At 44.2% G+C, this 25,389-nt stretch overlaps 1 protein-coding gene across 2 annotated transcripts in view; it reads right to left on the minus strand.

The window, feature by feature from the left end:
• Window positions 1-2,503: 2,503 nt before the first annotated feature.
• BRD3 (bromodomain containing 3) overlaps window positions 2,504-25,389 on the minus strand; it is a 37,808-nt gene continuing 14,922 nt past the window's right edge. The window contains exons 2-12 of one of the 2 annotated variants that reach the window (XM_075055900.1): window positions 21,779-22,095; window positions 19,514-19,651; window positions 18,384-18,531; window positions 16,613-16,827; window positions 14,551-14,922; window positions 7,982-8,110; window positions 7,367-7,558; window positions 6,301-6,536; window positions 5,482-5,774; window positions 3,501-3,629; window positions 2,504-2,713 (exon numbers count right to left, since the gene is read on the minus strand). In XM_075055900.1, coding sequence (XP_074912001.1) covers window positions 2,598-2,713; window positions 3,501-3,629; window positions 5,482-5,774; window positions 6,301-6,536; window positions 7,367-7,558; window positions 7,982-8,110; window positions 14,551-14,922; window positions 16,613-16,827; window positions 18,384-18,531; window positions 19,514-19,651; window positions 21,779-21,979 — 2,169 coding nt within the window. In that variant the 5' untranslated portion in view covers window positions 21,980-22,095 and the 3' untranslated portion in view covers window positions 2,504-2,597. The remainder of the gene's footprint in view (window positions 2,714-3,500; window positions 3,630-5,481; window positions 5,775-6,300; window positions 6,537-7,366; window positions 7,559-7,981; window positions 8,111-14,550; window positions 14,923-16,612; window positions 16,828-18,383; window positions 18,532-19,513; window positions 19,652-21,778; window positions 22,096-25,389) is intronic. The other variant, XM_075055901.1, reaches the window with a different exon arrangement.

Consider the following 25,389-nt stretch of genomic DNA (forward strand, 5'->3'; position numbering starts at 1 on the left):
GCAAAATGAGCCGAAGAAGCCCAGCAACTTAAAGGAGGAACTCAGTGCCTCACAGCAACACAGCATTGTGCTCTCAGCCGTTAGCAAAAAAAATGCAAATTCTTTTCTACAGCAAACTGTGGAAAGTATGTTACTGCCACTACACAGATAAGCCATGGACAGAGGCATGTCAGCTGCACGAGATGCACATCGGAACACTCTGAAATGCTGATCTTTGAAAGACGGATTTTTAAAGACAGATGCGTAAGTGTCTAGCAGTCGATGGGCAGTAAGAGACCGGCAGCTGAGTGTGGATGCAGTCAGAAGTGCAAACCATGGAGTGTTAATAACAGGCTGGCCCTGCGCTTCCCCAGCTTTCCAGCAAAGGGACATCCCCCAGACACCACACATCTCAGCACGCGATCTCCTGTCCCAGCTCTTGGAGGCTGAGCGTGCAATGAAAATCATGTGCTGGGGCTGAGGAGTCCTCCGGGGCCACTCACCTATGTGAAAAATAAAAGTTAGTGCAATCTGCACCACAGGGCCTCTGGCAAACCACTAACAGAGATTGCAGCAGGGCGAATTTTAGGGCTACCCCACAGTAGTGAGGCAGCCTTAGGGGCTGGTGCTGGGAGAGGGAAAGGCATAACTTTCTGTTAAACTCTGTATATTTTTTCTTTACAATAAAAAGTTAAGAATTTACAATAAATTTCTGCCCCTCAGATTACAAATTTTATATAATTATAGAATTGGTGTTTTCTTAAAATTGGTTTATAAAAGAAAAAAACCCCCGCTGTTCTACAAAAGAGAGGGGGAGAAAGACCTCTGGAAATACTACTGAGAAAATAGTAACATGCTGCATCAAGAAATTGTATCTACCTGTATGTCTCCAAAATCTGTACAAAACAGGAAAAAAAGGGGCTGGGGTGAAAAGAGAAAGAAGAGAGGAAACAAATTACAAAAATGAACACACCAAACATGACAGAGCACCAGACACACGATAGACTGGACTGTAGCACCTGTAGGTATAAAGTCCAATGTATTTAAATAAAATCTCAGATTTTTATTTGCTTTGTTGTTTGTTTGTTTTTTTAATCTGTTTCAAACCACATTAAAAGTCTGCATTTCTGCTAGTCTGCATAGTGCAGCTTTGCTTTTGTTATTTTTTTATTAAGTTTTAAATGACCAATGGTGTTTAATAAATAAAGTACTTGTATATACATGAAATTAGGGACAGTGAAAACAGAGTGTATTGCAGCAGTGCAGGTCAAAACATTAGGCTGGACTCAAAAAATTGCAACCCTTAAAAAATTGTCTCTTTTCTTTTTTTCTCCCTCCCCTCTTTTTTCTTTTTATTGAGGTAAGCATTTCAGTGTCTGGAAACCTGCACCCTGCATGACACAGAAGTAGCATTCCCTTTCTAGGAGCTCACTACTGAAAGGATGAGAGGGGGGGAAAAAAAAAAAAAAAGGCAAAAAAACCCAAAACCCAAACACACACAACATCCCTCTCCAATTCCCCTGCCAGCTCAGCCTCAGCTGGAGCTCAAGTGCTCCTTTATTTTAAGCCCAGACTGAGGTGCTTGTCATGGAGAAAATACTTAAGCATGTGTCTAATAACGAGCACATGACTTGCCTTGGTCACTCTGCAGGGATCACTCTGAGGTCCAGCTGAGAACTTTCAGCCAAAAACTGTTTTCAATTAAATGAAAACTTTCACAGAGAGTGTGCATTTCCTGGAAATTATCTTTTTGATGTTAAAAATAACATTCCCAAGAAACTTGAGTGTCCCTTGCTCCCTTCTTCCCAACATACTCCCAAGAAAAATGAAAATTTTGAGTGGAAAACCAAGAAATGCAACCACTTAGATTGCTCATGTGCTTAAAGTTAAATTCATGCTTAAATACCTTCCTGAACAGGTGCCTATGCCTCTACCAAGATTAGAAAAAAAAAAGCATGTTAGCGATCCACAGTACATGAGAATTTTTTTGTGTTTTTGTTTTTATGTAAAAAGATGATAGCATCTGACATTTTCATCACACTGTAGACTTCGAGATTAAGAATACTAGTGCTAATAACAAATACACCAACTAGTTCAAAAGCTAACATCTTTCAGATACAGTACCATTTTACAGCGATTTCTTTAAAAAAAGATTTTTTTTTTTTTTTTTTTTTACCTTGTGTGAGCCAGGCAGGCTTATTAAAAGAGAACATTCTGGGGAGAGGGAAGGGGCAGGAGGGAAGTGTACTACAAACCTTGCAGAACTTGCTATTTATCTCCTGCTAAGAGTTCAAAGTTCTTCCATTTTCAACCAATCTTATTCAGTTAAAATGTATTTTAGAGACTTTATGCAAAGGGAACTATTTGTCATAAAGTCTAGTCACACACACACGCACACGCAAAGATCTTTGACCTATTAAAAGAGTGCCCCCCCAAAAATGGAAGAAACCTTTTATAACACTGAATTAAAAAATAAAATAAAAAAGTCAGAGAAACGGAGAGGAAAAAAAACCTGACCACCGTGGAACAAGAGTAGTATATTAAGGAGAGAAAGGAACACTGCAGAGCATTGGTGAGGGTGATGTCCATTTTGTGTTTTGTGTGTAAGTGTCTGTAACTCATTCCGAATCGCTGCTGTCCGAGCTGGAGCCGCTGGAGCTGCTGCTCCCGGACTCGGAGGAGCTGCTGCTGCTGAGCCGGGAAGGGCCTCCGGAGGGAGCCGAGCCGGATTTCTCTGCGGGGAAGAAGGCAGCGATGGGATTACTTGCAAGGAACTGAAATAGAAAAGGTTTGCCCACAGCCTTCATCCTCCAAGGCTTCCTTCACAACTTCGTTTTGCTGGGGCAGCTTATTTACCCGCAGCCTTTGCTTGCTGCAACAAGGCCTGTCCTGCCAATAGATGGCAAGGTTTCTCAGGCTGCAGGTGACCATGAAAGTCTGGGATCCGCACAGGAGCCCTAAGGAAGGGCAATGTCCTCCACAGCCCTACAGTGCTCAAGGTGAGATGGTGCAGAGCACTTGGGGAGCTGTGTCCACAGGCTCGCGTGCTTCAGTGAAACTTCTGATCACAAGAAATCCTGCCTGGCTTGTGCAAAGCTGGAAGAACCTTTTGTACCATCTTTCACGCTATTGCACTACATGGAGGCTTGGGCTTTTTTTAATCCCACAGTGGAGAAAAATCATCTGTTGGATGTTCCGTGGTACTGGTCTGTATGCACAGTCCTGCATAGGCTAACAGAGAGGAGAAGATCCTCCTCCCTCTGAAGGATGAATTGCCTCCAAGACACCTCACATTTACCACCCAGGAGAGCTTCCACCTGGACAGGGACCAAAGCAGCCCCCCACACAGTAGCTCAGTGCCCAGCAGTAACTCGCTGTACCCTGACACTACTGACCAACTGGGGCAACTGTCACAGAGGCTACAAGGCTACAAGGCGGCAGCAGTTTTCCCTCAGTGAGGAAATCCACCTACATACACAACTTTTCAGGCATTGTTAGCACAGCAAAACCAAAGCCATTACCTTTCTTTGCAGGTTTCTTGTTGTTGTTTAGCTGCCCACTGACGTCCTGTAACCGTTTCTCTAGTTCTTTCTTCTTTTCCTGAGCTAACTCTTCTTTTGACTTTGCTGCTTGCTTTTTTCCACTTGCAGCTGTGGAGGAGGAACGCACAATTTCTGAAACTGCATGGTTGCAGGCGAAAAAGAGTGGACATCACTATTTTACAGGGCATGTAAATCTGTGCAACCACTCTGCAGTGACACTGCTAAGATCAAGTGATCACACAGCAACTACACATCCCAGATAGAGGACAACATATGAAGTTGTCTAGATCATCAAATTGCCATCATCCTGTTACATGCACTTTTTCAAGAGAGACCTTCTGGAAAGTATTTTAGAAGATAGAAATAGCCATGTAATAACCTTGTAGTTACAGGTTACTTACCAGCCAGTTATATGGTCAATAGTTACACATTTGTAATTACAGAATTGTTACATGGGTTTTCTGCCCTGTAAAATAAAGTGTCCCATTAAAGGTTGTCAGATGTAAGCATCTGCCATTAAAACTTAAGACACCTCACGCAAGAATTTACTGTGGTTTATGTTGCTTTAAATATAAAACAAACCAAAAAGGACTAATTAAAAACCAACTGAGGCAAAGGCTGGCAGAAAACAGGAATGTAGCTGCATCAGTTAGGATGGAAATGGTGAGAAGTACCAGCAATACTCATACTTATGAGCAGAAGAAATAACCCTCCAAAGAAGGAGTAATTGAACACAGGTGTTGGCCAGCATCAGAAGCACAAGACAGGGGCCAGATATTTTGCCTGATCCAGCAAGGAAATACCTACATTTCTCTGTGCTGTTTTAAAGCAATGATTTAAAAAAAGAAATCTGGAAAGCACAGTCCAAAGAGGGTGCGCCCCTGGATGCTAAGAATTGCAATAGACAGCAGACAGCACAAGAGTCCGGCTGGGGTCAGGCACACCAGCCTGCCAGCCCAGGGTGTACCAGTCTCAGAGGAGAGGACATCTGAGGTTAACTGCATTACTCTACACTTTGGTCCCAAAACAAAAGGATGCTTTTTGTTCCTAACCATTCTGGAAAATCTTTTCCTGAGCTATTGCAACAGTGAAGGATTCGGGGTGGGGGGGGAAGGGGATCAAAGCAGTGTATTAAAAAGCAAAAAGAAGGGTCAAAGTCTGAGCTTTGCTTAGGCCTATCTGAAAATCCTACGGTGAAGAAACGGAGGTGCTCTGCAAGAGTTAAGAGTGTAACACAGTAGCTACTCACAACAGGATAACTCCCTCTTAACCAACAAGCAGATGGACAGAGCCAGGACCACTTCAGGTAAGTGATCCTATTGCTATTCAGCTGGCGCTAAGCTCTCAAGGGGCCACAACAATTCACTCTCTGTAGATGAGGCACAGAGAAAAGTCTGTCCCATACTAAATGGTACACTTGGCAGTGCATTAACATTAACCCTCTGATCTGATAGAGACTGAAGGCAATATGGTGATCAGGCCATCTAGGAAGAGCCGTTTGGTGATGAATATACAACTCAAATCACTTACACCCAGAACCCACAGGTTGCCCAGGTAACTGTGCAAGTTATTTATTCCCTTGGTGTTTTGGATCCCCACCATGCTTTTTGTTTCCTTCCTAATTAGATGCTAAACTATTCAGGATAAGAAACTGATCCTTCAAGATGTGTGCACATAATACCTAACATAATGAGACTGAAGCCTTTATAGCACCTTCTAGATTCTAGATGATAAATAAAGGTATCACACAGGTCTTGTAGAGGAACACAGTAGTCCTCCAGGTCTCCACGGCATGACATCATGGGAACAAAGAACAGAAAAACCAGAAAGTTTCTGTACATTTTCATGGAAGAAAAGAATCTCTAAAGAGCTGGATAAGAGAATCCTCACACACATGCCCTGACTCCAAAGCTGAGCCCAAGAGCTGGTGAGGGAACATGTGCCCCAGGAGGTAACTTACAAAATGGTTTCCTTTGTTTTTTCTGTAAACAAGATTTCACATATCTCTCCAGTTCTCGTAAAGTTGTGGGCTTCAACGTTTCAAAATCTATTTCTATCTCGTCAGGATTGGAGTCTCTGAGGGAAGGTTCCCGTGACTGGATGATGTGCACCACCCTGCCTAGCTTCTCCCCAGGCAGACGGTTGATGTCCAAGCTGAGCTGTCGTTTCTCATCATAGGTCATGGGCAGACCTTCCTCCTCCTCATCTGAATCGTAGGTTGCAGATGCCTGTTTGCCTCCTTTCTTGGGCTGCCTGGGGGGGGTTGGCAAGCATGGAAACATTAATGGGTATATAGAAGCAATGAACTCTTTTTTCTACCCCCCTTGTAACAAACATCCCAATGCTTTTGGCTTTGAACCTCTAGCCAGATGGCTTAAACAGCACCACAACTTCTGAAAAAGTTCAGAAATCTGAGATCAGCTGTTCTATTCCTATTATATTTTAGCCCTGTGAGGCATGACAACAAGCCCATGTAGCAGCAGGGGGGCAGCAATGAAATGGCATGTTCTTGCTGGCTGCGCAAAAAGCAGAAAGCAAAACCTTATCTGAGAGTGATCAGTCAGGGATTCTAAGAGAGCTGGACAGTGGAAATATGATGGTTCCACTGCCAGCTCTAACTTAAAGACTCCCTGGAGTTGTCTGGGAATGGGGACACTATTCAACAGCAAGTTAATACCGCTCTGACAACTGAGCTTCACCAGGAATTCATTGGGGACAGAACTGGGCTGGAAGCTCTTGGCATTTCCTTTAAGGCAACTTGCAGAAGGCAGGCTCTCACCTGTTAGCTGTGGTTGTGCTGTTTGCTTTCTTAGCTGGGGCTTTCTTCTGTTGGGTTTGTTTTGGTGGTTGAGCCACCTTGGGTTTCTTCTCCTCCTCAGCTTTTACTTTGTGCTTTTCTTTTTCTTTCTCTTTATCTTTCTTCTTCTTCTCTTTTTCTTTCTTCTCTTTTTTTTTCTTTGGTTTGTTCACTGGTGCTTGTGACAACGCAGCTAGCTGCTCATGGACGGCCTTTAGCTGAGGGAGAAGAGTGAAAAAATTAATCAGACTTCAAGGCAAGATAACTGATGCCTCCACATACCCTTCTTCTACATCCCAAGGTGTAAGCATATCCCAAAGTCAAGGATCAAGCAGTCTAGTGATTGAACTCAGGAGACTTTGCTTGATTTGAAATTCTTTTAAAAACGCAGTGCAAGTACGCAGAAGCTGACTCAAATGAAAACGTCATTCTTGTTTTATAGGGGCAAATAAAAATTAAGCTTAATAGCTCCGTCTACAGTGCTGACAACTTGGCGTCTGGAATCCTGGGTTCACTTCTTGGCTCTCCTACTAGCTTGCTTTGAGACAACGGATAAGCTATTTTATTAATGCTTTGTTGTATTACAGTAGCACATGTAAGCACTATAGCATCTGGCATTGTATTATCTGCAGAATACGAAAAGGCCATGGCTTAAGCATTTGCAACCACAACAGTCAAAACAGCTCACTTCTACAGACAGGGTACAGGGGACAATATCCCACAAGAAGCTTGTGACAGATTCCGTTATGCCTGAGCTCTCATACAAAATGGGTCTCTCTGTTCTTCTCAGATCCCTAGTTTTGTGTGCACCTTCATTCATACCCTGGGATCCCAGAAGGAAGCACAGAGCATCAGCACCGAGAATGGCTATCTTGAAGAAAATTAACATTACATCAAACGTGTACTTATTTCACAGCTGGCAGAAGGGGAGATTGCTCTGCTGCATCCCAGCCTCAATGGGATTTTTTTAAGAACAAATTAACCCCTTCCTCCTGCTAGGCTCTTTCTACTGCACAGACACAGACACCTAGCTTGGCTGTTGCCATACCTGCTCCTGCAGCTCCGCCAGCCGAGTGGCTCGCTCTTCTTCCGAGTCTGAGCTATCTGAGTCGGAAGAGCTCTCCTCACTGCTGTGACTGCTCTCTGTGCTTTTGCTCACCACTGGTGCTGTTGGTGGAGGCAGAGGTGGGGCCTCTGCAGGCTCATCAGGCATCTTTGCGAACCTCATCTCAAAGACATCCTACAAAAAAGGGGGGGAAAACTGGTGACAAAAGGAGCCTCAGCCACAAAGACCTCACTCTGGCCTTTTTAAACACACCAGACACCCCACTATGGGTCCGGGTCTTACTGCACTACACAAGGTGCTGTACAAGTAAATAATAACATACAGATGGGCATACATATTCTGTAAGTCCAAGAAAATTCTCCCATTACTTTATACAGCAATGATTATAACATTTTAGGAATGGAATGTGGTGCTGGGCCATGCCATGTGAAGAGCGCAACAGTTCTGCAGCAGAGAACATGGCTCTTTCCAAGGGCTGGAGTAATCACCAACTCTCCTTTGTTGGTGCCAAGAGCAGATCCACGCTTGGATCTCTCAATTGACACCTTGTAGCTGAACTAAACATACTCTGGAAGACGCATTTGCCAACACCTTTACCTGTAGCTTCCTGGCCATCGCTACCACTTCATGGTCTGGAGGATTGTACTTGTAACAATTAGAGAACATTAACCGAATATCTGCTGCAAAACCTTGTGCATCCTGGTATTCCCGACTGTCCATTTTTTTCTGCAAACAAACAAGCCAAAGGGAAAGGGAAGAAAAAGCCATAAGCAGAAGGCATTTGTAGGAACTGCATGGAGGACACGTGCATCTTGGAGACAGCTCAGCACAGCCTCAAAAGTCATATCTGTCTAGAAGAACAGTACTTTGATCTGGCTTATTGGTTCTTCAGTAACATTAAGAGTTTCTGCTTTTTAAAACAAGCAAGCAAACAAACACTGGACAACCAAAGAAGTTGATATTGCTCCATAACAGTTTAGACACTTTAAGATTCTAAATTTGGGTTGTTTTCTTTTTCTAAGTAGTACTATATAAATTTGTCAGGGTCCACATTCTATTAGAAAATAGAGTAATTTAGAAAAAGGGTTTGCTGGATCAGAAACTAATGTAAACAAGGATCATGGACGGGAAAGGCAGGAGTCAACAAACAACCAATCTACAATTACAGGCGTCCCTTAAGCATGTATTTCTACATGCTGCTTGAGTATTTTTGCCCTGTAAATGTGAAAGGGCAGAAAAGATCATGACCATCCAACTCTGACTTCCTGCTAATACAGGGCATGAATTTTGCTTGGCAATTCCTACAGCAAAATAGGCATATACAGTTAAACTACAACACTACTCTTGATTTAAAGTCCAAGTGATAAAGAATGGATGCAGAATTCACCCTTTATGAACCTATTCCTAATATTATTTCCTAGTGCAGTGAAGGTAAGTATCAGGAGCTAAATATTTGCACCTTGCTCCTTTCTCTTATTTTTCAGCTCTCACTTTTGTCCATTTCTCTTGCTGTTTGGGACTGAATGACTTGGGTTTAGAGAACAGTTTATAGCATTCCTAGAACTTAATTGATTTTATGCATATATTACTACTATGTATAAAACCTTAGCTCCAATTACTCCTACCAAAAGGAAAAAGAAGCTAACACTAGATTTCATTTGCATTTAAAAGACTTGGGTTTAAAGAAATTCTCTATTTGCCAAGTGCTTGCAGGCCTCCCTTTTGTGTATCTTGTGCACCTGTATCCCCCAGTGAAGGGAAGGGGCTGACTGGCAGACAGGCTGCAAATGCGGTCGGGGAAGACACATCCCCCATCTGAGTAGAAAGCAGGGCTGCTTGGGGTCCGTAACCCACGCTGGAAGCCTTATCGTAAGCTAAATTCCCATTCGTTCCATGGAAGCTACAGATACTTCACAGCTACACGGTAGACCTTGTAACTATCTTGAAACACTGCAATGACTCCTAAAACTGTTTTTGTTCTGAATAGGGCACAATTTCACCTCCAGGGATGCAGCTTTGGAGGGACCTGCACGCAGGGTGGTGACATTCCTGCAGCCTTACTCCCCGCTGTGCTGCAGCCAGACATCTGTCAAACTTTTGTCAGGAGACCTCATTCTCTTGATGAATAAACTAGGAGACAGCCTCTGAGCCACAGCACAAAGATGGAAAGGGAAATAGGTTTGTGCTTCTCCTGTCTGAAGGAGAGCTGGCCTTGTTTGAAAAGCGTCTCAGGCCAATTCCAAAGCAAAACATATGTTCAAACGAAAGGGCCCATTTATTTTAAAATACGTCTTACTGCATGAAAGGCCTTTTTGATGCGCTTATATTTGTTTGGCACACTCAGTGGCTGATTACTGCCTATGAAATACATTCCAGTGTCTGAGGCTTCGCTTTCATCCAAACCCAACAGTTTTCTAGCCCAACAGTTTTAATCTGTAGATTTTTGGTTTGTTTTCTTGTAAAGAATAACTAACTTAACAAAAGAAAAAAAATAAAAGGACTTTAAATTGGTGGGCAGGAATATCTTTGGTTACAAATTCACTTTGAGATATCCAGCTGCTTAAAAAAAGTTATTACATTTACAATTGCATATCAGGAGTCATAGACAAGCAGGACTGGCAGAGGTGCTGGGAGGCCAGCTAGTCCCTTCTCTGCCTCACGCATTATCTACCACAGCAATCTCATTTTTCCCTCAGCAATCAATTAAATTGTTTAATATTCTTTAATGTTCAGAAATTTGTTTCCTCATGTCTAACAGGTCTCTTGCTCTAAGGTAAGCCTTGCCCTGCCCACAGAGGATGCAGAGAAAACTTTGTTCCCTCCCTTCTTGCAGCAATCTTTCACGTTTGAAGATCTAAAATGTCCCCTTTCCATTGTCTCTTCTCTAAGACTAAGCTGGACATCAATCTGTCCTCAAAGCACACGCCTTGGGTATGGCATCAGGGCAGGTGTTAACGAGGGACAGGGCCACACAGGTCCAGTGACTTTAGCACAGAAAATGCCATCTCTATCAGATAATGACGTCTCAGCCTGATTTCTGGGGGCCTAATTGCACCTTACAGAAACTGCCTCAACAAGAGCAGCTGCTTTGTGAAGCTGCGTTTGTACTCTAAAATAGGTGCAACTAAAGAAATCTTTGAAAATTCTCCCAAAGAATATCTCCTCACTTTGAAGACCCTGAACTCAGCTGCTCCAAAGCCACACCAATTCACTGCAAGAAAATTAACCAGTGAGCATAGTTAGACCCCTGGAGGTAGTGCTTTACTGCAAAAGTAAACACCTTGTATAAATCCACTTGCATAGCAAGGACTGTTGCTTGTTCACCACTGAGTAAACCAAAGGCAGACATCCACATTGGTGCTGCTGTGACCTGGCAGCCAGAGGATGGAGCGAGAGAAGAGGTGCTCCAGGTTCCCCTCAGCTCCATCACGGGCACAGCACCCTGCCTCCCCATGCCAAAGCTCCCCAGCATCAGAGAGGGGGACATGAACGTACTGCAAGTGGGCCCTGTCTGTCTGTGCGCACAGCAGCAGAAGCACAGTGCTGCTACAGCTTCATAGCAAGCGTTTCACCTACTACAGGGAATTAGGGCTGCTGCCTTCTAAAGTGTAACCCGTGCCTCTGCCTCCATCTCTCCTCATGCTTTCATCCTTTCCTCTCCTTACTCCAAGCAGTTCTGCTCTTTCCCCTCTGTGCTGACTATCAAAGAACTGAGGTGGAGATGAGCTCACTGATCCTGTCCCTTCACCTCTTCCCACTCTCAGTCCTAGCTCCAGCATGGCACTCCAGCACAACCCTCTGCTCCTGGCTGCAAGAAGCTCAGGTACAGCCCCCTCCACCTCTCACCTGCCACTGGCACAGTCGCAACAGCCAACCCGCCTCTCCACCACGCACAGGGAGCAAACAATCTCCGAATCCTTCTTAAGCACACCTCTGCTGGGTGCACAGCCTGAAAAAAAATGCTCCTGGACATGAAGGATATTCTCTGAAGAAAATCAAACCTCATATAACCAGAGAACCAAAGTGACAAGCAACCAGGTATTGGGGAATCCATTATAGCTGCAGCAATGGTTATGTTTTACTTTCTCACATAATTCCTTCAAGATTAGTTTGAAGGCCATTAGTTGCGCTGCTTTACCACAGCCATTGTCACTTGTGCAGAATTAAATCTAAAACCTTTCAGAGCCACAGAGAAAGCCCCTGACACTGGAGAATTACACTGCTTGCAAATGGCAGGTTTCTGTTCCACGCAGTTAAGGTATTATAGACTGCATCTCAGAGAAGTCACACTATGATCTACAGACCAAGAGCAATGATAATAAAACACTCCATAAAAAAACAATACCAGACAGCACTTCAAACAAGTTTATTAAGAAAAATACTACTACGTGGAAAGACAAATCCAGAGTCTTTACATACAAAAGACTCCACTGGGTCTGCCATTAACTTGTCTCCAGTTTTCTGCCCTAACACTAGTAAGGTACAGAGGGAGAGAATCACCTGCACTTGTAGAAAAAGAACAGAGGTGTACACTTTTTAAGAGAATGAAGTTAGGGCTATAAAGAGATTTAAGCGTGACAAAGTCACCAACGCAAGATATCACAGCTTTGCACCTAGATTTTGCAGAATACAGCACAGAATCTCTTGCACTAAGAAGCCACCTAGCCACACATGGAAATACCAGCTTTGGGAGAGTCATGATTTCACTCTCTCCCATCTCTAATCTTACTGCATTCACCCAGGTCTTGATCTACCAGGCTGCAGGTATCTCTGGAGACGCACGGCATCCCTAGTAAGTCAAGGGAATGTGAATGAGCTGAGAATAGGTCTGAAAGGACTAGATTTACCATCAGTCCCACTACAGTCAGTACACTAACTGAATGAGTTCATCTAGGACATGATCATCCAATGACTTGTGTTCACAAGACTAGTAGAGAAAAGGCTATCAATAGCACTTCATCGCTCTAATGTGGTAACAAAAAGAACAGTTGCACTGAGCAACAGATGCTTCTTCCCATCTCAGTCATTTCTGTGAACCAGACATATTCTGAAATTCCTTTAAAGCTACTGGCCAGTTTATAAACTCTTAGAACAGATTTTGATGAGTAGCCTACAACAAGCATGGGCAAATTAACTGTATGCACAGTAAACAGAACATCATATACGAAGGTTCCTGATGTCACGTAAGTCCTGCACCTCTGACCTGACTTACAGAAGAACACCGAAAACCCCATTTGCAACCTGTTCTTGCTCCCAGGCCATTCACTGGCATCAGAGGAGCAAGGTCAGACACACTCAGCTGAGAAGGTGGTGACCCCTGGAAGGGAGCAGATCAGAGTGCGTTAAGTGACCCTGCTTTGAGCAGGAAGCAGGCCTCCTGACCAACCTAAATCATCCATTAGCCTATGATCCAAGCCATGTGGGTGGACCTCCAAGCTGGTGGAGAAGAGCAACTCCAATGCAAAGTGAAGTGAGCAGACCTTGTCAGCAAGTCATATAAGTAAAACAATGTACAAGAATAAAGTAGGCCTTCAGTACCGGGCATCCAAAATCAGCAGGATGGTGAATGCACTGTAGTACCAAAACTGAGGGGAGCTGCTTCTTTGCTCATCCACACTCAAGAGCAAAAGAAAATGGAAACTTACCCAAGGAAACACTGGGACCTTCCTCTATCAGCAGAACATTAGAGCCAGGCACCAGTGCTCCAGCTTCACAGACTACAGTGTTCAACCCAGCCCTTTCTACTGCTTCTACCACCGTGTTTCAGGCTCTCTCTTCTTGCCTGTAGCTAAACTCACCCTTTGTCTTGCCCTCTTCTCCTGCCAGGAAATTGCTGCAGGCCTTTAACACAGCTCAGCTTAACTGCAAGTCAAAAATACCTCACGTTGCACTGGCTTTTGTAAGCAAAGCAAGGGCACTGCAAGCTCAGGAGAATAGAATGGTCTCCAAGCCTAGCTCCACTGAAGCCTGCTTACAATGCTTTTGCCAGCTCAGAGATGGTCTTTTCTGTACAAACAAATCAATAATAATAATTAGTACTTAGTGCCTTCCAGATATCTGTCCTCACAACAGCCCTGTGAGGTAGGTTAAGTATTTTTATCTCCATTTTATGACTGGGAAAACTACGGCACAGAGCTGTGGGGAAACTTGCCCAAGACCATAGCATTAGAACAGCAATTAAAACTCAAGACATTGGTAACTCCTGGTCTAATCCTCAATGCACAGACCATGACAACTATTCTCTCACCTCTAAATAACGCAACTAAAATACTTGTAAAAATATTCCAGCTGTAGTAAGGACTCCTGAAGCATCATGGCTGAATGGCACAGCACATCAGAGCATGACACACTGCTTCCAGGTACTATGTAGGATTTGCCGAGGAATATGAAAGGAATCACAAATGCAGCTGCCCTTTTGTCACCTGGGCATTTAGACAATCCCAGACATTGGCTCAGCTGGCAGCAAAACACTTCTGGCATGCTAGCGAAAGCCAGCAGGAGTACCTTAACTTCCTGCACATGGAAGAAAGTCTCACCAACACCAATTCGAATGGCCGGCTCACACGCAGAAGATAGGAACCAGAAAAAACATGGCTTTGCTCCATGGATATTTAGGAGGGATTCAGAAAACCTCCCAGCCTACTGGGAAAACCACCTTGAATACTGGACCATACTAAGCTAAGCTCTTGAAAAGCCAAGCATGAACCACACAAGCATCACGTTATTTCCTCCCCTCCCCAAGTACCAGACGATCATCACGTTCCGGTTGGAATTGCTCAGCATAAGCCTATCTGGACCACACATCATGCCAACAAGCAGGCAGGCAGCAGTTTCTGGAAATGGGATACTATCAATTGAATCCTATGAAATACAGCACCTCTTCTTCTCAGAGTGCAACACAATCCCAAGGACACAAGTTTAAATAGCTGGACTATCCACAAAGAGGAGAGGATGCCATCGTACAGTCTGCTTTGCAGGGCAGAAAAAAAAGATGTCCCATGTTATGGGAAAAAAGAGGAGAGGGGAAGCAAACAAAATATAAAAATATCCAGATGATATCCAAACAGGGTCAGTTTTCCACCCTACCCCCTCCCCCAGAAGGAGCCAGTCCTCTGCAACCAGAGGGCTGTGACACCCTGCAAAAGAGGTGGTAAATGTGGACGTACTTTAACAGTACTGAGATCCATGGGGTGTTTGATAATATCATGATAGTCATGTAATTCCAAGGCCTCTGCATCAACAGGCTTGTAAAAGGGCCATGCATAGGCTGCATGCTTCTTCGAAAGCATCTCCTTGAGAATGCTGTCACAGTACTTGAGGTGCTCAGAGAGTTTGCCCTTCTTCCCTGCATGTTGGGGGACCTCTCCATCTTCAAGGTCTTTCTTTGGTGGTTTGATGGGCCGGCCACCGCTCTCCCGTCGAGCGATGATTTTGGCCTGCTTCGGATCCGAGAGGGGCGTGGGCGACTCGCTTCGGCTGGCAGTGATCGCAGAGGTCGTAGGGGTTGTCGTGTCTGCTTTCCGCTTCACTCCCTTTTTCTGAAACAGCAGATGGACAGACTTCATGAGTACGTGCCCAGCTCCCATGCTACACTAGCAGAAACCTGCCACAGTTCATCCTTATTTTTGAGATCTGCCTGTCCTCTGACAGAAAATACAATTACTTCACTGGGATAAATGGGACTTGTGACTAGAAGCTTCAACACACAATTCAGTGACTACAACATGATGTATTACTACATGTCATCTGAGCCACAGTAACCAGCCATTTGCACGTGTCCAGCCCAACCCCAAACATGATGCAAAATGTGTTAGCTCTATGTATTTCACTGAGATTTAAACTAAGGACTCTTACCTCATGTTTGCCAAGGGAAAGGAGTGCGCCCAGTCGATTACTGCAGCTCAGCTGATGCATCGTGACTTAGTAAGTGTCAGTAACTTAACCACATGTCTGAGTCCCCAGTGGCAGGATCAGGCTATAAGTTCTGAACCAAAGCATATTAATCACCAAAGACCCATGAGCCCTCACTCCCTTGTATTTAGTGGGTGTGCTAAGGTAGATTGCTTATTATGGACAAGAGCAAGAATTTAATGATTTTGCCTTAAGCAAGTAAAACCTCTCTCACATAAATTCAAGCTGCGACTATCCAGTCAGCTCTCTCTTCTGCTCCTATGAAGGATTTATTTCTCTGGAGAGAGAGAGGGGGGAAAAAGTTCCTTAGGGAAATCTAAGGGAAATGTTAAGTAAATCCCAAGCAGAATTAATTTTGCAGCATGTATTTGCCAAACTCACTTCTGGGTTCACCCCTGAGTTTGAAAATTACATTGGTTCTCAGAAGCAACTTATTTGGACAGAAACTGAAGTATGAGATAGGCTTCTAAGGAGGACAGCTTAGCTGCAAGAAGATCTGACTTACAATTTCTCCAGTAATTCCCAAACTATAGGGTTAAATAAGCAAAACAATTCTGTGGCTCTGCTGGTCCATGCAACCTCACATTAGAGAACACCAATACTGTTGCAGTTAATTTGCCAGTTTAGGAAAAAAACCAGCTTTCTGAGCAATGCTTTCATCATTTTTAAAGCAATACAGAGCTTGCTAGGAAAATTCCAATTATTTAGAGCAACGTTTTCATTTACCCATACATTAACATAGTAAATAGCAAAACACCAGTGACAACTCCCAGAAGATTACTCAGTAAGGAAGACAGAACTAATGCACCCAAAACCTGCAGGCAACATCAGTCTCCTCCAACTGGAGTGACAGGCTTGTCTTGAACTGGTTTATGGCAGAGAGGAACATTCCTAGTGCTAGAGTCTGCAAACCTTAAAGGAACAGTCCCAGTAAAATCAGGGTCTCAGTTACAGAAAGAAGAGATGCTTTGGGCTATATGGTGCAAAATGGGGGAAACCTCCAACAGCCTTCTGGTTCATGGCGCATCAGCACTGGCTAAGACTATGGTCAGATGAGAGCTTGTAACTGAGTTGGACAATTACAGTTGACATCACCTCAGCTGGGATGTGGCAAAACTGGCAGAACTTTTCTCAACCCTCTCAAACTTGACAGCAAGCACTTGTCTGAGCACACCCCAAAGGGACAACGATGGTCAGAGAGGCAAGGAGTCAAATGTGAAGGAAGGAATGCATGTAACCAGCAGTGAAGGGATGAAAATAAAGCACTGCTTAGCAATATTGCCTTCTGAAGAGGAAGGGGTTGAGTTCTCCATTTACCTTGACTACCGGTGGCGTAGGAGGCACCACGGGCATTATCGGAGCAGCAGGCGGAGGGGGAGCAGCGGCGGGAGGGGCAGTGACAGGCGGGACATTAGCAGTGATGGTTGGCACAGGGGTGGCAGCAATGACGGGCGTCTGAGACACGGCTGGAGGGACGTTCTGGAACGGGGCCGGCGGGGAGACGGAAGACACGGCCACTGCTTGCTGCGCTCCTTTCAAACGACAAAGTGAAAACACACTGCAATGTACTGATGGTTACAAGAGCCGACAAGACATCAGGAACAAAGTGACAGTGGTGCTGATGGACTGTGCGAACATGGGCTCAGCAAAAGCCTTCCCAGTCCAGGGCCACAGGAAGACCACAAAGGACACAGTGTGATTTGCTTGGTGCTGTTACCCAGCGGTCAACAAAAAATGAGAAATCACTGACCTAAGTCCTTGTACCATGAGCTTTAGGCCAGCCACATGCAAGCAAACTACTTCAAGCTTTTCATGTGGGGTTTGTGTTGCTCTGGGACAGTCTTCACCCCTCTTGTGCTCTCACAGCTACCCTGCACTCAGCAAAAGAGCAGGACCTCAAGGAGAGGGAATGGAGGGAGATGGCTCTTTTGGGCAGCTGCTGTCCTGCACAGACCTCAATCTGGAGAGTGGTTTTACTATGCATGACAAATGGTAACAACCACTCCCCTATTGCCAGCTTCACACCCAAGACTCCAAAGCACTTCAGGTTTGCCACAAGATATACAATGAAACAGCTGGGAGTAGAGCCTAAGTCTCCTGATAACCAGGGAAATGTCTCATGCTAGACCTGCACTGTTAAAGAACTGCCTACTAGCATAAAGGGGGACAATCTAGTAACTAATGACCGAAGCAGCAATACTCCTCTATGTTTTTATAGCAGCTTTGATCAAAGGATGCTGAAAAGACACATCATCACAAATTTCTCTGAGCTTGAAGGGAGTTGTAGCTCCATCTGGCACCTGAGAAGTGGGAAAACCAAGAGGAACAGTTGACTTTCCCAGAGCAACAATTAGACCTTGTTTACAGAAAAAAAAAACTTGCAACTGTTTAATTCAGCCCACACAAGCTCCTTTTTGAACTGTTTTACTATGCTTACAGACATTTTAGTCCTACATTCACTTAAAATCAACTCTAGGTAAGCTGAATTAAACTTAGTTTCTACTGATATGCAATGGTCTACACAGCCTTTTGCAATGGCTTAATAAATCCCTTCTGTTGATCAAACTTTATTCTATGATGTTGCAACCGTGTGTGCGAAAGAAAAACATTACACGGGGTTTAGGGGATTGGCAAGATTTGAGTCCAAGTCTCTACTGTGTCAGACTTCTGCCAGAACCTTGGGTGAGCTGTATAAACCCAGGTCTGTAAAGGCATTCTATGCCATGGTCTGTCACTTGCAGGAGACTGGCATGTCTGACTACCTTGCCTCTTCTTGCCTTGGTTTCTTCTTTGCATAGAGGAAGCAACAGCATTGCCCTCCCTCACTGATGCACTGTGTGGATGGTTAAGTCACAGATGGTAAGATGTTTGTATGTCAAATGCAGAGTGGCCTTAAGACAGACAAGCCCTGAAACAACTGGGTGAACATATCTAGACATCTCACACTCTCCTCTCCACTGCTTTAACCGTTAGACTACGTGCTGCCTTCCTAGCCTCTTCACCATTTGCAAAGCCAGGCAGCTTGGAAGGTGGGTCAGGCCTTGGCAACAGGCTTGTAACATTTAATGTCACTGGATCAGGTTAATACCTGCACTCTGCGTGCCCACTGATGGCTTGCGACCTTTGCCTTTAGGAACTGGTGGTAATAATTCGACTTCCTCCTGAGGCATCTGGGCAACCTTCTGCAGAAATATCTTCTCCAGGGCTTGGGCCATGAGGACGATGTCGTCTGTGGGCTGCAGAAATAAGAATACAAGCCCATGCTGTATCATCCACATATTAGAAGCAGAGAGGTTCAAGATCAGGCTTTGAAATCGCCAATGACACTGCACTTCAAATAAATGATGGTATCCAAGCTACGACAATAAACAGACTAGCTCTTTTCCCTCCTTCCATGCTACCCTCCTGCTCTTCTATTATAGTTTAGCATGCAATAATTACAGCCTCTAAGTACACTGCATCCAGAGTTATCAGGACTTCCAGTAGGAGCCTGATAACTAGCATCCCGTGCAACAGTGTGGAAGCAGCAAAGTGGAACAGATGAGCTGCCCTCCCCTGCTTGCCAGCAGGTCCCAGAGAAGAGTGTAAACACATACTCTGTGGCTCAAACTAATTAATTTGTTTATTTCAGCTTGTTCACCAGTATGGGTCAATGATGACAAACCACTATAGAAAACATAATACAAAGAATAGAGGCTTTTAACAACCTAACAAAACAGCAAACAAGCCAAACCCAAAATAATAAGCAATCTAAAGGTGTGCAAGTATGGACGAGACATAGGCAAAGAACAGAGCTATACTTCCTGAACTGCTCTCTGCTGCTAAGAGATACTATTTACTTCTAGACAGCCAGTGTAACACATAGCACTAATACCCCACAGAACACCTGCAAAGCACTGCATAAACCATAGCTCATCTTAAAGAATTCCTAACTGAAAATAAAAGGAGTAAAAACTTGCTACATAACCCCAGAACAGAAATCTACCTATAATTAAAAGGCACATTTGCCATTTTAACTAGTCCAGGGGAGAAAGACACAGCACAAAGACAGCTTTGTGCATTTCAAGTAATGTGGTTGCAATTAGCGGCATTTCAAATCCTCGCAAGGAGGGCCCTGAGCACAGCGGAGCTGGCCCTGATCAAAACCTGCACTGTAACAGTTGTAGGTGGGTCTTTCCTAGGCAGTGCTGCAGCTAAATGCTTGTCTGGGCTCTTTACCTTGTTATAAATGTAACAATTTGTAAACATGGTGTTGAAATCCTGCATACATTCACTGGCACTCCAGTAATAGTTATGTTCCAGGCGCTTCTTGATCGTCCCCATGTCCATGGGGTTTTTTATTATTTTGTGATAATCCTGTTGAAGAAACAAGACATTACACCTCCTGATATGCCGAGTGTTGTTCACATCTCCCTCTAGTCCCAGCTTTCTCCTCATCCCCCCTCCCAAAAAACACATCCCCAGATTTTTGTGGAAATTTTAAGTATCGCCTTTGCTTTCATTTATTTTCTAATTTGTAGCGTTTTAGTCTATGGTTATTATGAACTTGACTACAAAGCACAAGAACTCCTTCCACAACCACCAGTCTTCCCCAGCTCCCCCCAGTACGTGCTCAAACACATACACAAATGGCTACTTGGACATTACCTGCTTTTTATAAGGACAGCTGGACTGGGAAGGCACTAAGAGTAACATATGGAGGAAAACGTGCTTTCTCAGCAGCTCTCCCTGGAAGCTGTTTGCAGCCTTGATACCCCTTACAAGGCTGTAGATGCCATTTCGGATTGTGCCACAGAGTGGAAGGGTGCCAAACTTGGCAGCCAGATTAACACTGCAGCAATGTGCTTCATGCTCGTGTGGGACCAGAAGTCAGGGCAGCAGGGTCAGCACTAGCTTTGGCAGGGTGTTCAGTTTAATGGTGGACTGGCTGCAATTTGGGAAACAGCATTTTTGCCTCCCTTTTTAAAAGGCTGCCTCTGGCACTTACAGAAGTTTATCAGTGCTAGCACTGGCTAAGACTGTGCTAAAAGTTTCATCCCTTACAAGGCTTTCACATGTTAACCCAGTTTCTCTCTGGGCTGGTCTCAAGCATCTATAGAGGCTGTGATTAGCCTGGAGATGCTCTAGGCATGCACGGTTATACACCGTAATTTTCTCATTCTGGAAAAGAGTAGCAAGTCCTCTCACTGCACGTGCACACAAAGCCACGTACAGTCACTGGTCACTCTCTGAACCCAACCCTCAAGCGCGATCTGAGGCACCACTATTTCCAGGCAAGGCATGCTAGGGCAGAAAAGACAATCCTGCTGGCTACTGGGCTTGTGCAGACTTAGGCCACGCTTGAAAAACAACTATTCTTCCAACTGACTCCTCCTCTAAATTTTCTGGTAACCTGCCCTAAAACCACCTCAAAATGCTTCACTGAGAAACTAAATCCACAAAAAGAAGGCACAAAGGAGCACAGACCTAGAGAAATATTATACAGGTGTTAAGTGTTTTAGTCTTTTGGCTAGCACTTTAAATAGTAGCCATCAACAACATTACAGAGTTCAAAAGACTCCTGATCCAGTCCACAAAATTGGGTTATAACCTGTGGTAACTGGAGCTCTCCTAACCTTACATCCCAGAACCATGCTCCCTCAAATCCTACGTGCAACGCTCTTGCTCAAAGCAGCCAGAGTTAATTTGCAATGGGCCGCATGGCTGAGCAGACAGCAGGGTGGACAGGGGAGTGGTGGTGTCTGTATTTAAGTGAAGCAGGTGGGTAGGGGTATGCCTCCACTGCTGAGGTTTTACACTTACAGCACCCCTTTGAAGAGGTGATGAGTGTGTTGCTCTACGCCCTGGAAGAAAGCAGCATAGTAAACTTTGGTCATTTTTTAATAACTGGGCTATATCTTGTACTATCTGGTCTGACAGAGACAGGGTATGTATCATCAGGCACAGGAGGCAGATGGGTAAATGCAACTGTTCTGTTCCTTCTATTTCCAGGACAGCATTTGAAAATATCTAGCTCCAAAGTATCCTTGGTAATGAGCTTCTCCTGTCTTCCTCAACACGGAAGTCAGCAGCAAATCCAGGAAAGCCTATTGAAAACATAAGTTACATTGAGCCCAATGCCAAATGCTCAGAAGAGCGTGGGCTTCAAGACTCGCTCAAATTGAACAGAGGTGGGACAAGGAGTGAGGACACATAAAAGTAAACAGAGGCAAGCTCCAAACAAAACACTACGCTTCAGTTGCTCTAAGACAGCTTGCCTGTGTGCTTTCCTCTTCCTTCACTAAGTGAGAAGCAGTTCTCCTTCAGAGACCTGCACCTCTCCAGCTCTGCAAGACATCATCTTCTAACTCAGCGAGTCTAACAGCATTCAAGGAAATCCCCCAAAGCAACCTCGCCATTCTGGTCCAGTGATCAGAAAACTGATCTCACCAACACAAAGCATTCTAAGAACAGAATACCGAGCAGAAGATGATAAATACGTACTGGCAAATTCAGTTTAATTGCATCAACAGGTTGGTAGAAAGGCCAAGCAAACTGGTGCTTCCACAAGGTCTTTACCACAACATTTTGCATATATTGCAATTGGTTGGTCTTCCGGCCAGGCTTATTAGGATTAGTGACCTCCGGAGGCGGTGGATTCACAGGGCCCTGAGGAGCCTGGATCGCTGATGTGACTGTCGACATTTTCCTGCTCTTGCTCTCACTCGCTGTCACAGCAGCAGCAACTTGGAGATTTTCTTTCTTCCTTTATGCTCCCTGAACGGGACTGACATCCCATTTCCAGGGTCCAATCATACAACCTAGATCAAATGAGAGGAAGAGGACAATGTGTAAATACAGATACTTGAAGTAGGCATGTTAAGACACTTCTGCTGTTGATGGTGTTTGAACTTGGGCTCTTTACCCCATCTGCTTCGTTCCCTTTAACATACTTTGTCTTGATAATGGGCACAGTTCAAGACCCAAGAGACAGTGGAACAGCAATTCCCAAATTCAAAGCCTGCAGAGAGCCAGTAAGCTTTACAGGACTAGTTCTTGCTTTATCTGGCTCAGTGAGCATCTTCGTGCAAAGAAAACACATGGGGTAGCATAAGAATGCGGTTAGGATGTAATGCAGAGACTCCCATGAATGCACTGATCCATAGCTTGCAGCTCCATGTAAACTTAACTGCATTGTCTCTAGACCCGTGTTGGCTGGCACTGAGTCAGCTTACAATTCTCTACAGTGGTGCAATGGTTAGTCTAAAATCCCATAATCAAGAGCGGATGACAGCTGTCAGAGGACCTCGACCCAGAGAAACAAAAGAAGGGGCAGAGGGAGGTGCGGTGAACAGTTCAGTTGTGAATGAAAGGTATCACCAGAAACATCCTAACTTGACGTGACCTGCACTTGGAATCTCACAAATGTCTCACTACTGACATATCTGACTGGGCCCTCAGTTTCATGCAGAAGTCTCAAGATACAGGCTCAATATAAATACTAATTAGTATTATACTCATATCCCATGACCTGGCTAAGAGAACACTGTCATGCTCTCTCTTAAAGGCACATATGAAATACAGAAGAATACACAAATTGCATTATTGTATTCTGTTTTTTCCCCAGCAAACTGCAGGGAAAAAAATGGTCTAGTATCACTGTGTTTTGTATACCATATGGTAAACAGCTTTGCTATGTCATCTTCCATAAACATTTGATATTTCAATTCACATCAGGACTGAAGCTACTCTTCTCATGGCAAGCAGACCACAATCACTTTCTAAAGGCAAATTATTTCAAGTATGTTCAGAAAGCCACACAAATACTCTGACATATGCTTCTTGGCTGTACAGAGAAACATGAGCAGAGACAGAAGCTGCAGTAATACAGGAAGAAGGAAAGAGCAGTAAGATATCCTAGGAAAAAAATAAAAACCTCTTCTTTGATACATCCCTAATCATCTCTACTGAATATCTGGACTAAATATAGAACACCAACTTACCCTTTGAGTTGCTGACTAGATGATGGCAAAAAGTAAACACATACCTAACTTAGGGGAATTTTACAAAAATAGATGTGTACAAACATAAACATCCCTGCAGCAGAGAGGGATGTTTAAACATTGGTCTTCTCAGGTTTGCCCAGGTAGCGGAGGCATGTGCATTCTGGAGGCCAGCTGCTGCCCCAGCAGCTCTGTACTAGAATGCTCCAGCACCCCCGTGACGTTGTGGCACAGGGAACCACACCATAAAGCAGCCGGTGCTCTGGGTGCCACAGCCATCAGGGACACCTGAGTGCTCCGGGTGCCACAGCTGCTGGGTGCACCTTGCCATGGACCAGTTTGGCTTGGCTTACAGGTGTCCCTGGCTCCAGAAACCAGATTTGGTTTATTTTTTTAGAGGTAATTGTATAGTTAATTTTTTATAGTGCTTCTACAGAAAATGAAATTGTTAAAAAACGAAAACAAATCCGTGTGTGAGTACGCGTGCTTATCTGTGCAGGGAACAGCTAAGACCAGTTATGACTCTGCCACCATCCATTCACCACACCCGTTACATTCCAAGGATGTACAAAAAACCAGAGATAACAGTAGGACTTTCTTGTGCCATGTATATGGCACAAGTATAGATCCAGAATCAGGCCTCTGGTCCCTATTCTTTGATAATTCAAGAGCCCAGCTTAGTAGTTCAAAAAGGACCGTCTCTGTTCTCCAGCCCTCTCATCTGATCGTGCTGCTGTTGGCAGGCAGGGTGATCACCAAGCAGCCAAGAGGGATGCTGGCACCCTCTGGGCAAGGAATTTCAAAACTAGGATGTTACTTGGGATTTCAGATTTGGAAGAAACTGGGGAAGCATTTTCTCCTGATGTTCCATCAACTCAAAGCAGCAGCAGCAATATTGCAACATGCAGTCTTCAGATCAAGGAGGGGAGAAGAGACAAAGAATTAAAAAGAAGAAAAAAAGATAATTAGGAATTTTCACTCAGTCTCCTCCTGGGCAGCTCTCTGCATGGATTTCGGACCCCAAGGCCTCTGAGCAACATCCATCATCCGAGTGTATGCAACACTGACTGCAGGTCCCTGGTGACCACCATTAAAGCATTTTGTTTGCTGTCTTCTTGATTAACAAACTGAACGCAATGCAAGGATTGACGGGAAATAAAATGCCCAAGGAGAGCAATTCCTACTGCTATAGAGCATTTCAGTCACAAGTTTGAAACTATGCAGTGCAACTTAAGTCCTCCCTTTAAATAACCTAAGGTTAAATACAACTGTTCTCTTCATTTTAATTTCTTGATGTTCTCCTACCTCTCAAACTCCATTTGATAAGGATTTTTTAAAATGAATTTTTATTAAATCCCAGAACTCTAATTCAAAAACCACAGATCTAGCTCCTGCCTCTCCCAAACTCTGTCTCTGACCTTAGCCAAGGTGTTCAATATCTTCACGCCAGAGCTCCTCATCTGTGCCATGGAGATAGCGATAGTCCTTTCTGTCTTCATCAGCTCCACCCAGCCAGCCTGCGAACTCTCTGGGACGTGCACTGCCTCTTCACGTGCACATTTTGATCATCAAGCTTAAACAAGGTTTGTACAGTCCACATAAGAGAAACATGTAAGAGTCATCAGTGACAGAACTCAGAAAGGATTTTAATTAAGAACATTACCGAAAGTAGGAGAGGCAGAATCGTGACAGCCAACTCAGCTAGTCCTCTGACAGCTGATCCTCTTTAACTTGCACGCTCCAACTCATTAGTTATTACAACCAAAAGTGGCTACAAACCCCAAACCTCTTAGCAGCACTGTCATTGAAATGCTGGATCCTGCAGATGAAAGTCAGAATAGCTACCTGGGCTATCTTAACAGCACTGGAAGTATCTGTTCCTGGCATAAATACAGCTTTTATGTGCATGTGCCTCACTGCACCCTTTTAACCCTTGGTCCATCAGCTTCCTCATCATTTGCTGGGGAAGCTGCTTTGATATCAGATTATTCCTTAATTTTTAAAGCTAAAAATTTGTTCCTACATCCACTCCTTTACTTATAAAGTTTCAAAATAATGTTCTTTTTAAGAATGTAAAAAACAGGATTATGAGGAATCTGGAAGCTGAGGGTG

The sequence above is a fragment of the Buteo buteo genome, chromosome 23 (genome assembly GCF_964188355.1).
Source record: "Buteo buteo chromosome 23, bButBut1.hap1.1, whole genome shotgun sequence".
NCBI classification, from domain to species: Eukaryota; Metazoa; Chordata; class Aves; order Accipitriformes; family Accipitridae; genus Buteo; species Buteo buteo.